At 40.0% G+C, this 15,834-nt stretch overlaps 1 protein-coding gene across 1 annotated transcript in view; it reads right to left on the reverse strand.

Annotated features, from left to right (window-relative positions):
* The window catches only part of HDAC8 (histone deacetylase 8), a 267,792-nt gene that overhangs the window by 172,374 nt on the left and 79,584 nt on the right, over nucleotides 1-15,834 (reverse strand). The window contains exons 6-7 of the mRNA XM_055393871.2: nucleotides 10,012-10,089; nucleotides 8,880-8,988 (exon numbers count right to left, since the gene is read on the reverse strand). Of these exons, the coding sequence (XP_055249846.1) occupies nucleotides 8,880-8,988; nucleotides 10,012-10,089 (187 nt within the window). The remainder of the gene's footprint in view (nucleotides 1-8,879; nucleotides 8,989-10,011; nucleotides 10,090-15,834) is intronic.

Here is a 15,834-nt window from a genome sequence, read left to right on the forward strand (position 1 = left end):
CTCATGGATTGAACTTGCATCTGCTGCATTGGCAGGTGGATTCTTTACCACGCACTGAGCCACGAGGGAAGCTCAGTTGCAAAAAAGCATAATGTTAAAAGCCTCTAGCAATAGTAGTCCCCTAAAAACCACATGAAAAGAAACTAATTATAGGAAGAGACCTCTGTAAAATGACCTGTGACATTATTTGCTTTCTAACATAGGAAGTCAGGATTTTCTCCTTTGAAAATAAAGGAAATAAAGGAAAGAGCAGATTTACAGAATCTCCATGTTTCCAAACTTTAATTAGAAATTAAAAACCTAAGAAATGGGACTTTCCTTGTGCTCCAGTAGTTAGGACTTTGCCTTCCAATGCAAAGAATGCTGATTCGAGCCCTGGTTGGGGAGCTAAAATCCCACATGCCTCATGGCCAAAAAAACACAAACAAGAGAGAAGCAATATTGTAATAAATTCATAAAGACTTTTAAAAATGGTCCACATCAAAAAAATTAAAATTAATAAAAAAACTAAGAAGTAAAATCTCTTAATATTTATTCTTATTTTTGATGCATAAAATTACAAATTGAATCCTTAGGATTAAGAGGGGTTTTTTTGCAAAAATCTAAGTAATACTTTCACAAACATAAATGGACTGTGTACACTACAGATCATGTGTTTCATTTGCATAATCTTAAATGGTTTCTTTTTTTAAGGACTTTTCTACAATTCCTGGAGATAAAAATCTGCAAGAATTCTTGGGGATGGTATTTCCTCCTTGTGATACATTTCATACTTTCAGAATCAATACAGTGAAAGTGACTATACTACCCAAAGCAATTACAAGATTCAGTGAAATCCCTGTCAAGCTACCAATGGTATTTTTCACAGAACTAGAAAAAATAATTTCAGAATTTGTATGGAAACAGAAAAGACCCCAAAGAGCCAAAGAAATCTTAAGAAGAATGGAACTGAAGGAATCGGCCTTCCTGACTTCAGACTATACTACAAAGCTACAGCCATACAGTGACATGCAGATGATACCACTTTAATGGCAGAAAGTGAAGAGGAACTAAAGAGCCTCTTGATGAATGAGAAAGAGGAGAGTGGAAAAGCTGGCTTAGAACACAACATTCAAAACGAAGATCATGGCATCTGGTCCCATAACTTCATGACAAATAGATGGGGAAACAATGGAAACAGAATCAGATTTCCTTTTTTTGGCTCCAAAACCACTGCAGATGGTGACTGCAGCCATGAAATTAAAAGATGCTTGCTCCTTGGAAGAAAAACTATGACAAACCTAGACAGCATATTAAAAAGCAGAGATATTACTTTGCTGACTAAAGTCCCTATAGTCAAAGCAATGGTTTTTCAGTAGTCTTGTATGGATGTGAGAGTTGGACCATAAAGGAGGTTGAGCACTGAAGAATTGATGCTTTTGAATTGTGATGCGGAAAACACTCTTGAGAGTCCCTTGGACAGCAAGGACATCAAACCAGTCCATCCTAAAGGAAATCAATCCTGAATATTCACTGGAAGGATTGAAACTGAAGCCGCAATACTTTGGCCACCTGATGTGAAGAACCGACTCATTGGAAAAGACCCTGATGCTGGGACGGATTGAGGGCAAGAGGAGAGGGGGTTGACAGAGGACGAGACGGTTGGATGGTATCACTGACTCAGTAGAAATGAGTTTGAGCAAGCTCAGGGAGATAGTGAAGGACAGGGAAGCCTGGAGTGCTGCAGTTCACGGGGTCACAAGGAGTCAGACATGACTTAGCGACTGAACAACACAGTCATCAAGACAGTACGGTACTTGACCAAAAACAGAAATATAGATCAATGAAACAAAACTGAAAGCCCAGATAAATCCATGCACTATAGACACCTAGTCAACTATGTGTAAAAGAATGAAAGAACACTTTCTAACATCATACACAAAAATAAACTCAAAATGGATTAAAGACCTAAATGTAAGACTAGAAACTATAAAACTCTTAGAGGAAAACATAGGCAGGACACTCTCTGACATAAATCATAGCAAGATCCTCTATGATCCACCTCCCAGAGTAATAGAAATAAAAACAAAAATAAACAAATGGGACCTAATCAAACTTAAAGACTTTTGCACAATGAAGGAAACTATAAGCAAGGTAAAAAGACAGCCTTCAGAATGGGAGAAAATAATAGCAAATGAAATAACTGACAAAGAACTAATCTCTAAAATATACAAGCAGCTCTAAAATATACTCATGCAGCTCAATACCAGAAAAATGAACAACCCAACCAAAAAGTGGGCCAAAGAACTAAACAGACATTTCTCCAAAGAAGCCACACAGATGGCTAACAAACACATGAAAAGATGCTCAGCATCACTTATTATTAGAGAAATGCAAATCAAAACCATAATGAGGTATTATCTTAGGCTGGTCAGAATGGCCACCATCAAAAAGTCTACAGATAATAAATGCTGGAGAGGGTGTGGAGAAAAGAGAATCCTCTTACACTGTTGGTGGAAATGCAAACTGACACAACAGCTATGGAGAACAGCATGGAGATTCCTTAAAAAACTAGGAATAAAACTAACACACGACCCAGCAATCCCACTACTGGGCATATACCCTGAGGAAACCAGGATTGAAAAAGACACATGTACCCCAATGTTCCCTGCAGCACTATTTACAATAGCTAGGACATGGAAGCAACCCAGATGTCCATTGGCAGATGAATGGATAAGGAAGTTGTGGTATATATACACAATGGAATGTTACTCATCTATAAAAAGGAATGCATTTGAATCAGTTCTAATGAGGTGGATGAACCTAGAGCAGAGTGAAGTCAGTCAGAAAGAGAAAAACAAAAACCATATATTAATATATATATGGAATCTAGAAAGATGGTACGTATGATCCTACATTCAGGGCAGCAAACTAGCTAGACACAGATGTAAAGAACAGACTTTCGGACTCAGTGGGAGGAGAGGGTGGGATGATTTGAGAGACTAGCATTGAAACTTATCTATTACCATATGTAAAGCAGATAACCAGTGCAAATTTGATGTATGACGCAGAGCACCCAAAGCCAGTGCTCTGTGACACCCTATTTTTCCGGAGAAGGCAATGGCAAGCCACTCCAGTACTCTTGCCGAGAAAATCCCATGGATGGAGGAGCCTGGTAGGCTGCAGTCTGTGGGGTCGCTAAGGGTCGGACACGACTGAGCGACTTCACTTTCACTTTTCACTTTCACACATTGGAGAAGGAAATGGCAACCCACTCCAGTGTTCTTGCCTGGAGAATCCCAGAGACGGGGGAGCCTGGTGGGCTTCCGTCTATGGGGTCACACAGAGTCGGACACGACTGAAGTGACTTAGCAGTAGCAGCAGGGTGGGGAGGGAGGTGAGGGGGTGCTCAGGATGAAGGGGACACTTGTATAACTGTAGCTGATTCATATTAATGTATGGCAAAACCATCACAATATTGTAAAATAATTATCTTCCAGTTAAAATAAACAAATATATTTATAAATCCCTAAACTTGTTAAACTCATTAAAAAAATTTCATACTTCCATGTGACAATTTGGGGACAGTGTAACTGATGGTTCATACTCCCTGTGTGACCTTAAGTAAATCAACCTTTTTAAGTTCCACTTCTCTTATTTGGAGAAAGGAATGGCAACCCACTCCAGTATTCTTGCCTGGAGAATTTCATGGACAGGCCATAGGGTTGCAAAGAGTCAGATATGACTGAATGACTAACACTTTCACACTTTCTTATTAGTAAGACTGGAATAAGAATGCTCTACCTTTGCAGGTATTGTATATTGCTAGAAGTATCAAGTGGAAAAAATCAAATAAATGATCAGTGTAATTCCTGGCACAGGCAAGTCTTCCCTAGGAACTAAGCTCCAGGATGTGGGAGCTCCAGGATGTTTACCACCACTAGTACCTATGTACAGGGTGGGCATGAAGCAGAGACAATAAATATTTGTCGAGTGAACGAATAAAATAGTGCCATTATACTAAGTGAAATTGCCCAGTCATGTCTGACTCTTCGCGACCCCATGGACTGTAGCCTGCCAGGCTCCTCCATCCATGGGATTTAGTCAAGAGTATTGGAATGGGTTGCCATTTCCTTCTCTGGGGGATCTTCCCGACCCAGGCATTGAACCTGGGCCTCCTGCATTACAGTCAGACTCTTTACTGTCTGAGCCACAATAAAAGCTCATCATTATACTAAAATATAAGCAAATCCCCTAAGTTATTGCATTGGTAGTTCCCTTTTCATTCTCGTTAATTAATGTCTTTAAAATTCTATAAGGTGACTTAAGGCAGTCAATTCTTTTGTAGGAAGGTCAGAGTGGCTTCAGAGAGGTGAATTTTGGCTCAAGATCTATAGGAATGAATTCTTGTGCTTAAAACAGTCCTGACTTATATTTCAGAGGCCATGTCAGGGTTTAAGGAAAATTCTCATACAACAAATATAAACTGCAGAGTCACTATATGATTTTTTTCTCTTCCTCATTGAATAACAGTGGAGCTCAGTATAGACAGATGAAGGAATTCCCCACAGAAATAAAAGCTTGAGTTTAAATGGGCTGTGGTCCTAGAGAACAAGTTCTTTCCAGGTAGGCTATCCTGGTTATCCCAAGCATAGTAGAATTAATATTTGTAAAAACCAGTTTGAAGAGCAATAAAAAATTACTTAAAATAGAAAAGTATATTTTTCTCAAAAAAGAAGGGGCAAAAATTTTGTTGTTGTTGCTGCTGCTTTTTTAAACTTCTGGAATCTCTGAATTTTTATTTAGGTCAGTGGTCTTTGATGGGGGAAAATAGGTTTCTTTTAATTTTGGGTTACAGCATATAAGCCATAGGATTCAAGGTAAACAGGCCAAATACAGGAAGATTTTTAGTTTAATAGTTACTACTGTGAACCCTAGTTCACTAGAATAAGATTATTTCTTTGATCAGGCTGATCGCTCTTACTAGCAAAGTATTACATATGTGGATATAAAGACTGCTATTGATTGAAAAGCCCTGCTTAATAGGGCCTTTCATAAGTCCTTTTCATTGAGAAGTCTGTTTAACAGTGTGTTTTCCTTTTGGCGAAATATTTATGCAGTGTCTCTAATTAATTATTTTACAAAGTTGAACAGTCAAATATTCTTAATAAAATGTGATTTTTTTCCCCAAAGTGTGTCAATTTCAGTATGCTTTGTATCATACACATTATATATATATATATATATATATATAGGAAGGCACCATATATATAACCTTTTTGGGAGATATATCCTAGTAACTAGATATTTAGTAAAGAATGCTCTCTGGATGTTAGGGCTGTAAAATGATATGTAGGGTAAAAACTAAGAAGTTTAAACACAACTCCAAAATTCTTCTTCAAACTATGCATATGTCATGACAGTTCACAGTGGGCAAACAGTTTGGTCATCCTGTAAGATTTAAGGTTTCAGAGTAGTACCTCTCTTGAATCAACTGCAAGGAAGTACTTGGTTATTTGTCCTTTTCTTAGATTCCTTAACTATAGATGTTCCCAAAGTCATCAACATGACTTTTTGGGTAATAGTTTAAACATTATTAAGGCTATCTCACATTGCATTCAAATACAATTAGAGAGCAAACGTTAAATAAAGGCAGAACAGTATTTTTCAGATGACAGAGCTTGGTAATTAGGAAATGGTCTCTTTGGCAAAACAGCTTTCCCCTTCCATCACACTTTGCCTGTATATAAATTACAGGAGGCTTTGGGGAATGGTGACCCTTGTCCTTCTAAATTAGCATTGAATGACCTAGGGAGCTCTCACTGTGAAATTGTCTTTTTCATAAAATGAAACTTTTGGTATTGAAAATCTTTACGTAAAGATTCCATATCTGGTCTATTACGAAAGAAACCCTAAGACAATTTTTTTTTAAATAAAGAGGGTATGTTTTACCTTAAGATGAAACCATTAAGTTCCTGCCTAGCTGTTAAAGTCAAAAAAAGGCTACAGCAGAGGAAAAAGCCATAAAGAAAAGAAGGAAGGAAGGGAAGGAAAAAGGGCTCCTAAATTCAATATGGAAAGATAGTTCAGAAGCAAACCAGTGGCAAACTAAAATTAGAGCATCTTATAAGTGAACCAGCAATAAGAGGTCCTTTATTTCTCACAGGTAAGGAGTCAGAAAACCAGTTGGGTCATGGAACAAAAAGGATGAAAAAGAGACTGAAGATGAACTTAATGACTTTTTTACATGGGTAAGCTATTTCTGTCTACTCTGTCTTTTGAGATAGGCAGATGAACCAGATGTCATAGTGGTAAATGAACAAGATACTCTAATTCTAGGCAACAAACTAGAAGTAATCAGAAGCATTGTGACTGAGACTGATACAGTTACTAGAGCTGACCCTCTGCAAAACTAGTTGGCAAAGACTGTTTGTGCCCCTTTCCCGCTACTGCTCCTCTGAATGCTCAGGGTGCTCATGCTCTAACCCTTTCAAAATCTGCTGTTATGAAATGCCAGAGTGTGGATGAGGAGGAGAGATTGGGCCAGAATTACATTTAAGGCCTATTGTTCATTATAGAACAAAAGTATGTTTCCTGTTTCATCAGCTATTAGTCCAACAGTTGGGACAGATGTTTGGGTCAGGAAGTGCTCTTGGCACCCTTGGGATCAGAGGTGCCTTCACATAATGCCCCGACCACACTTGACTTCTGAAAGAAATCAAAGGGAAAAATGACTGTCTCTCTAATCAAAACCTGGAGCCTGGGTTTTGATTCTGGGTGATCTCTGTACAGTTTGCTGGTGGAGCTGCAATGGCAAAAGGGGTCCTGGTAACTATAAACTAATGAGTATCTGGTACTCTGGTACACAAGCTAGAAGAATCTTTAATAAATGCTGGCTTCCTGTATACACTGGGGTAGAGGTGGCAATATGGTAATCACGTGTGATCCTCCATGGATCTTTTCCTCCAGGCTAAATTCACTTTTAAAACGTTTAATTAAGTTTGATACCAAGGCTATTTTTAAACACGAATTACTATGGGATAACAATTTTTAAAAATCATGTAGAAGAACTTGTTTAGAGAGAACTAGGGGAGAAACAGACATTTTTCTGACTGAAGAAAGGTAAGTAGTAGACTTGTTTGGGGGTGGGCACTGGGAAATCCTCAAGTCTGCAGATGATACTCATCTTTTCCAGGCAGTGAAATGCCAAGTTGATGGGGAAGAAAGGAAGACTTCAGGAGGTTTCATGACTGACAGATGAGCTTCAATAGGGGCACAGGTAAGGTAATCCATTTAGGGAGGGCCAGAAATTACAAACTATACTTGCAGGATGATGGGTGCTGACCTTTCAATTAAGGCCCAGGAAAAAGCTCTAGGAAACCCTGTGGACAGAGTACTGAAGAGAACAATCTAGTTTCCTGCTATGGCAAAAAAAGGGCAACAAAATGTTGGGTACTGTCAATAAGAGAATTAAAAGAAAAAAAAATTCTTTTACACAGAACCACAGGACATCATTGATAAAGTTATGTCACCAACTCTGATCTGCACATCTCAAGGACAGAACAGAGTCTAAGGGGAACAAAGAAGGGCAATTAAAACCATCAATGGCAGACTGAAAAAAAAAAAGAGACTTTTCAGTTTGACAATGCAGAGGTAGTAGCCAGGGCACATGATCAAAATATGAAGAGGTTGCTGCCACAGTTGATGACCTGACATGCCAAATCTCTTGAGCTAAGAGGCACCTTTGGACCATAAAGTTTTTATTTTTTAAACTTCTACTTTGTTTATACAACTGCCAGTTGTGACAGCCAGTGCAGGCTCCTTTGGAAAGCCCTTCCTTCCCCCAGAATGTTGGGAGAAATCTGAGCCAAGTGGGAGAGGGATCAAAAACACCTCAATCCCCATTACTTACCGTATGTTGATTTGCTGACTTCTAGTTTCACTTTTCACTTTCACACATTGGAGAAGGAAATGGCAACCCACTCCAGTTTTCTTGCCTGGAGAATCCCAGGGACGGGGAGCCTGGTGGGCTTCCATCTATGGGGTCACACAGAGTCGGACACGACTGATGTGACTTAGCAGCAGCAGCAGCAGCAGTCAGACTCACTTTCTCTACTGCCGATGTCAGCAATGAATTTGTATTTGAGCGATCCCAGTTTTTTATGAATATGAGTTTAGCCACCCTTTACCTCATTCTGTAGGGCTTTTTAGCCCCAGTGGTCTGGTCTACACACTGGCACTAAACTGTCTGCACAAGTGGCTATAATTTAATCTTTAACCATACTGCAAAAAACCCAGAATTTCTGACTCCAATTTTAACACGACCGATAGAACTCAAGAACTCTCTAATATTCACACCAGTGGATAGAAGCAGATCTCCATAATGGAAAACTGAAACTGACCCTCCCAGGATAATGAAATCATACTACATGCAGATTTTACCTAAGAAACAAGCAGACAAGGGATTCCCCAGGACAGCTGAGAAGCTCTGCTCTTGGGAAGGCCTTAATCATATGTGGTGGCTGCTGCTGCTGCTGCTAAGTCACTTCAGTCGTGTCCGACTCTGTGCGACCTCATGTACTGCAGCCTACCAAGCTCCTCGGTCCATGGGATTTTCCAGGCAAGAGTACTGGAGTGGGTTGCCATTGCCTTCTCTGATATGGGGTGGCAGGTAAGATCAAACCGATAGTGTGGCTCTGGTCCATACACTCTGCTCTCCCAGACAGGGGCTGGCTACCTGATCAAATAAGCATAGTGAGCAGTATACAAATGGTATGTCGGTATATAGTAGCTTTGTAAATTTTTTTTAATGGTTCTTTGAAAACAAGAATTCTGTGAGATTAGAGGCCATTTCATCTAACAGAAATGCGCTTGTTACTGGCTCAGCACTGCTGTCATACCTTTCACAGATGTGGTAATACCTCTCATCCTGTATGCCATCCTGAATGGGCACGTTTACACTGTAGTACCGTCCCCTCCCTAGGCCAACATCAGACACGTCCCCTGTTCCTGTCAAAGAGAGGAGCACCAAGAACAGTTTTAAGAACATGAAAATTAGAAAATATGAAGGCTTCTCTGAGTAGGAATTCAGAAAATCAAAAGGTCAATTAACAGAACAATCTTGGATGAACGATGGTTTCTAAGGGAATGAAATTAGTGAATAAGAAAAACTTGTAAATAATGTCGGGGAAGTAGGAAAATCATAAGAAAATAGAATTACTTTAGTCTCCATCTTGCTGGACCAAATGAATGAAAAAAGAAAGAGAGAAACTTCTCTGCTTGACTTCTCATACACCTTCAGTTCAGTTCAGTTCAGTCGCTCAGTCGTGTCCGACTCTCCGCGACCCCATGAATCACAGCACGCCAGGCCTCCCTGTCCATCACCAACTCCCAGAGTTCACTCAAACTCATGTCCACAGAGTCGGTGATGCCATCCAGCCATCTCATTCTCTGTCGTCCCCTTCTCCTCCCGCCCCCAACCTTTCCTAGCATCAGAGTCTTTTCCAGTGAGTCAGCTCGTCGCATGAGGTGGCCAAAGTATTGCAGTTTCAGCTTTAGCATCAGTCCTTCTAATCAACACCCAGGATTGATCTCCTTTCGAATGGACTGGTTGGATCTCCTTGCAGTACAAGGGACTCTCAAGAGTCTTCTTCAACACCACAGTTCAAAAGCATCAATTCTTTGGCGATCAGCCTTCTTCACAGTCCAACTCTCACATCCATACACCTTAGATTGACATAATATTAATATACCATTGCACTTATCAGGATGTTGGGGGTTATACAGGCTCTCTGATAGTCTGGTAAGTATAAGTGAGCTATCGACAATCAATGAAAATCATCTGGAAAAAGCAGCAGTGTTACATTCCTTTTATCACTGTCACCTGAAATAACCTCTGTTAAATTTTTGCATGGGGTAGCACCAACAAGGTATTCACAGCATGTAGCTATCCAAATACAAGATATAAGAAATGTATAGAAGAACTGCAATATTTATTCCTCAAATGTGACACTGAGCACACAGATCACTTGCCTGGGAAAAATCCTGGGGAGAATTTGTGCAGGGACACCGTCATGACTTTGGAGGTGAAACTGAAGGCATCTTCCACACCTACCAGAGAAAGAAATGGCAGAAGAAACACTTCGTAAGTGCAACTCCTGTTTTCAACAACTGAAACTCTAGAAAGCAGCTGTAGGAAGGGAGAGAGAGAAGGTAGCAATAATAAAACTAGCAAGCTGTGGAATAAAAGTAACAAAACTCAGGTCTTGAATCTCTGTCATTATAGGATGAGCTAGAACTTTGGCCCCAAGTGACGTTAGGGTTCCTTTTCAAATTCATTCAAATTAAAGCTGGACATTTCCAAGCAATGGGGATGCCCAGGCTGTCTTTCACAATGTGTTCTAAAATGTGGGGAAGGACCAGAGCTCAGAATTGATGTATTATCAACAGAGCTGAATAAAGGAAACTGGCAGCATCTTGGAAGTTTTATATTTTGTTTTGATTAGTTTCATTGGTTCTAAGTTATATTCTTGGGATTTTTTTTCAAAGAAGTACAATATGGCAACCCTTTGAAAAACATCTATACCAACATTAGGCACTACACAGTGTAGATCTAGTTTTAAAATGCTTTTCTATAATACAGATTTGGTTATAAATGCCATCTACCCAAAGTTCCATGTGTGCTAAGTACATGTTTCTGGCTAAAACATGGAAGGCTGAAAGTAGCCCTTAATAACAGCTTGATGACAGCCTTTTGAAGCCCGGAGATAGAAGGAAAAACTTCAAGAAAGGAGTCTCCTTTTCATTTAACAGAGTCAGAAAATGAAGAGGCCTGGGAGATAGATGATGTCTCTTATAAGCCACTACTTATTCAGATACACACCCTGCTTACCTCTACACTTTTCCTCCCAGAATCACATAATTGTCATACTGTATTCAGATAATCTGGTTGTAAAATGGGAGAACTATTAGCAAATTCACGTATTACCCTCTTTTATACTTCAAATAAAGAAATTGTCTCTGTTTACTTAATGCTTCAGTCTTCTTTAGAGGTCAACAGAAACCTTAAAAAATATTAACTCTATTTGTATGTCACAGGTATGTTTGAATTTCCCAAGCCTTATGCTTTGCCCTAGGGAGGCAGTTAATAGCAGTTAAAGGCTCCAGGCACAAAGCATTAAGTAAACAAAAGAAAATAAACTAGTATTTTAACTTAGAAATGGAAGTATAAACAAGGACAACTCATGAAAATCCTGATTATTTCTCCATCAAGAAAGGTGGTACCAATTTACACTTCTCTCAGTGGAGTATGAGAGTTACCCTTTTCCACCGTCATGACTGACACTAGGTATTATTCTTTTTAATCTTAGGCAGAAAGAATGTTCTTGTTCTAATTTGCGTTTCTCTGAGTCTTAGAGTGTTAAGCACCTTTTCATGTGTTTAATAGCCATTTGTATCACTTCTCATGGGAAATGCCATTAGGTGTTGTTAGAAAATCATACTTTAAGAAAGGACATAGAGAGGAGGCTAAGGACCTTGGTGTAAAAGGGAAGAGTGGCTAGGTAGCTGAAAGAAAGTGAGGATAGGGTAGGGGTGCTGGTGAAGCCACTGCAAGGTGCTAGTTATGAAATCATGGGAGATTTAAAATAAACCAAATGTGTAAGTGTTTGGAGGTGGGGCAGGGGTCACTGGAAGGGAGGTGCTGAAGAGGGGAAATAAACTGAAATGAAACACACCATAAAAGTTGGCTAAAACAGGAAACTCTAAATGGTGCAGAAATAACATTGCAAATGGAAAGAATGGTTTCAGGTGACAGTCTTATTTCATCCTTACATGGTTCAATAGACTTGATTCTATTCTTGAACTCTGATACAAAGAGTTTGAATTTCATAATCACTCATTCATTCAACAAATATTTTACTGAACCACTAATATAGGCATAGGTCTGTTTGTTTCTGCCACTGTGTAGGACAGAAAGAAGTAAATAACTTGATCTGTGCTCTGGAGGAACTGAAAGTTTCTATGCAATGAGAAGACAGACACATTAAAGAATTCACAAATAATACAATATATAATTAAATATCAAATCAGTGATAGAAACAATACAGGACGTGAGCAGGGGAAGAAACTACTTGGACAAGAGTGGTCAGAGCAGATTTACTACCAACTTGAGCTCTTGGGCAGAACGTGAAGATATAAAAGGGTAAGAGAATGCAAAACTAGGTTAGGAAAAAGTACCACAAAGTCAGGAAGGTGGGAACAGTGAGATGTGTCTGGGCATCACTGAGTGCAGTAGTGTAGACAGCAAGTAGTGAGAGAGAAGGCTGGAGAGAGGAAGTGTGGTCTCTTTGAGGCAGGCCTTGAAAGACAGGGCAAATAATGTGGACTTTACCTCGAAGACTACTGGTTTTCAAAGTGTGGCCTGTGGAACAACAGGGGTGTTATTAATATGGATACTCCCAGGTTCCATCCCAGACCTACTAAATCCAATATCTGGTGAATGTGGCCTAGGGATCTGCATTTTACAATAAGCCCCCACACACATAGGTCATCCTAATCTGCATTCAAGTTTGAGAACCATTGCTGTAGGCCAATGGTTAGCGAACGAAGTGGCTACATAGTAAGTATTTTAGACTTTGCAAACTACATTGTCTTTATTGCACTTTTTTTCTTTATAACATTGTAAAATGTAAAAAACCATTCTTAGCTTGCTGGTCATACAACAAGCCACAGGCCAAATGTTACCCTTGTTATAAGCAATCAGTCTCTGAAGGGTTTTGGGCAAAGCTGTGTTTTGCATTGGCTGAGTATTCAGATATTCATTGATGGTTCTTGAAGTAGTGTGTTGGTTGTTTTAACTCTTCTCTTCTCTCTGTTACCTTTAATTTTCTGTCACCATTCCATGGAAGCTTCCATTTGGTTGAAATACCTGGGGAGGACACTCCCACAATATCTTCCTTCTTTTTCTTTTTGGAAGTAGAGCTGACCCCAGCTTCCATGATATACTACTCTTATGCCTTGATTATGTTCAGTTCAGTCGCTCAGTCGTGTCCAACTCTCTGTGACCCCATGAATAACAGCACACCAGGACCCCCTGTCCATCACCAACTCCCGGAGTTCACCCAAATTCATGTCCATAGAGTCGGTGATGCCATCTAGCCATCTCATTCTCTGTCGTCCCCTTCTCCTCCCGCCTCCAACCTTTCCCAGCATCAGAGTCTTTTCCAGTGAGTCAACCCGTCACATGAGGTGGCCAAAGTATTGCAGTTTCAGCTTTAGCATCAGTCCCTCCAATGAACACCCAGGATTTATCTCCTCTAGAATGGACTGGTTGGATCTCCTTGCAGTCCAAGGGACTCTCAAGAGTCTTCTCCAACACCACAGTTCAAAAGCATCAATTCTTCAGCGATAAGCTTTCTTCACACTCCAACTCTCACATCCATACATGACCATGGGAAAAACCATAGCCTTGACTAGATGGACCTTTGTTGGCAAAGTAATGTCTCTGCTTTTTAATATACTATCTCGGTTACTCCTTCCAAGGAGTAAGCGTCTTTTAATTTCATGGCTGCAATCAGCATCTGCAGTGATTTTGGAGCCCAAAAAAATAAAGTCTGACACTGTCTCCACTGTTTTTCCATCTATTTCCCATGAAGTGATGGGACCAGATGCCATGATCTTTGTTTTTTGAATGTTGAGCTCCAAGCCAACCTTTTCACTCTCCTCCTTCACTTTCATCAAGAGGCTTTTTAGTTCCTCTTCACTTTCTGCCATAAGGGTGGTGTCATCTGCATATCTGAGGTTATTGATATTTCTCCCAGCAATCTTGATTCCAGCTTGTGCTTCATCCAGCCCAGCGTTCCTCATGATGTACTGTGCATATAAGTTAAATAAGCAGGGTGACAATATACAGCCTTGACGTACTCCTTTTCCTATTTGGAACCAGTCTGTTGTTCCATGTACAGTTCTGACTGTTGCTTCCTGACCTGCATACAGGTTTCTCAAGAGGCAGGTCAGGTGGTCTGGTATTCCCATCTCTTTCAGAATTTTCCAGTTTATTGTGATCCACACAGTCAAAGGCTTTGGCATAGTCAATGAAGCAGAAATAGATGGTTTTCTGGAACTCTCTTGCTTTCTCCATGATCCAGCGGATGTTGGCAATTTGATCTCTGGTGCCTCTGCCTTTTCTAAAACCTGCTTGAACATCTGGGAGTTCACGGTTCACATATTGCTGAAGCCTGGCTTGGAGAATTTTGAGCATGACTTTACTAGTGTGTGAGATGAGTGCAATTGTACGTTAGTTTGAGCATTCTTTAGCATTGCCTTTCTTTGGGATTGGAATGAAGACTGACCTTTTCCAGTCCTGTGGCCACTGCTGAGTTTTCTAAATTTGCTGGCATATTGAGTGCAGCACTTTCACAGCATCATCTTTCAAGATTTGAAATAGCTCAACTGGAATTCCATCACCTCCACTAGCTTTGTTCGTAGTGATGCTTTCTAAGGCCCACTTGACTTCACATTCCAAGATGTCTGGCTCTAGGTCAGTGATCACGTTATCGTGACCATCTTGGTCGTGAAGATCTTTTCTGTACAGTTCTGTGTATTCTTGCCACCTCTTCTTAATATCTTCTGCTTCTGTTAGGTCCATACCATTTCTGTCCTTTATCGAGCCCATCTTTGCATGAAATGTTCCCTTGGAATCTCTAATTTTCTTGAAGAGATCTCTTGTTTTTCCTATTCTGTTGTTTTCCTCTATTTCTTTGCATTGATCACTGAGGAAGGCTTTCTTATCTCTCCTTGCTATTCTTTGGAACTCTGCATTCAGATGCTTATATCTTTCCTTTTCTCCTTTGCTTTTCGCTTCTCTTCTTTTCACAGCTATTTGTAAGGCCTCCTCAGACAGCCATTTTGTTTTTTTGCATTTCTTTTCCATGGGGATGGTCTTGGTCCCTGTCTCCTGTGCAATGTCACGAACCTCCGTCCAGAGTTCATCAGGCACTCTATCTATCAGATCTAGTCCCTTAAATCTATTTCTCACTTCCACTGTATAATCATAAGGGATTTGATTTAGGTCATATCTGAATGGTCTAGTGGTTTTCCCTACTTTCTTCAATTTAAGTCTGAATTTGGCAATAAGGAGTTCATGATCTGAGCCACAGTCAGCTCCTGGTTATGTTTTTGTTAACTGTATACAGCTTCTCCATCTTTGGCTGCAAAGTTAGTTTGTCTCAAAAGATCCCTGGAAACAGGGAAGCAGCAATCACTGATGTGGGGGGCAGGAAGGGTATATTCTTAACTAGTTTTACTGGATAAGTGTTCCTAGATTGATGAAAATATATGTCATACACGGGCTATATTTATGAGAAATAGAATGAGGGTAACTGTCACTTAAGCTCTACATTCTAGATGAAAGGTACACAGGAGGGCTGCATACAACCTTTTAGTGAAGTCTTCAAAGAGAGGATTAATGTGGTTAAGGCAAATTGTTACAGTCTGCTACTATTAAAAGTTAGAGAAGATGCCCTGGGTTTGTGCAAGATTAAAAATTTTAACAATACAAAGCAAGTGGCACAGATGTTGATTACTACATGAGTTGAAATCCCTTTTGGTGAAAAATTCAGAGTGTTAGTCCATCATGCATCCCTTCTGTTTTAAGAGCAGCATCAGGACTCTCATTTCTGACTGCAGGTTTCATTTAGAACCTATGGAGGTGGCCTGAGGGAGGTTACTAAGCACTGGAGTAAACACTAAGAAATCTTACCCTGATTTCCACTTCCTAAAATTCTCTGCTGGAGGAGAAGGGAGGAGAAATTATAGGAACCTGGTATTTTGAAGCAGCTTGGTCAGCAAAGGAGG

Source organism: Moschus berezovskii, chromosome X (genome assembly GCF_049115385.1).
Source record: "Moschus berezovskii isolate FMDL1 chromosome X, NW_MosBer_1.0, whole genome shotgun sequence".
Lineage (NCBI taxonomy): Eukaryota > Metazoa > Chordata > Mammalia > Artiodactyla > Moschidae > Moschus > Moschus berezovskii.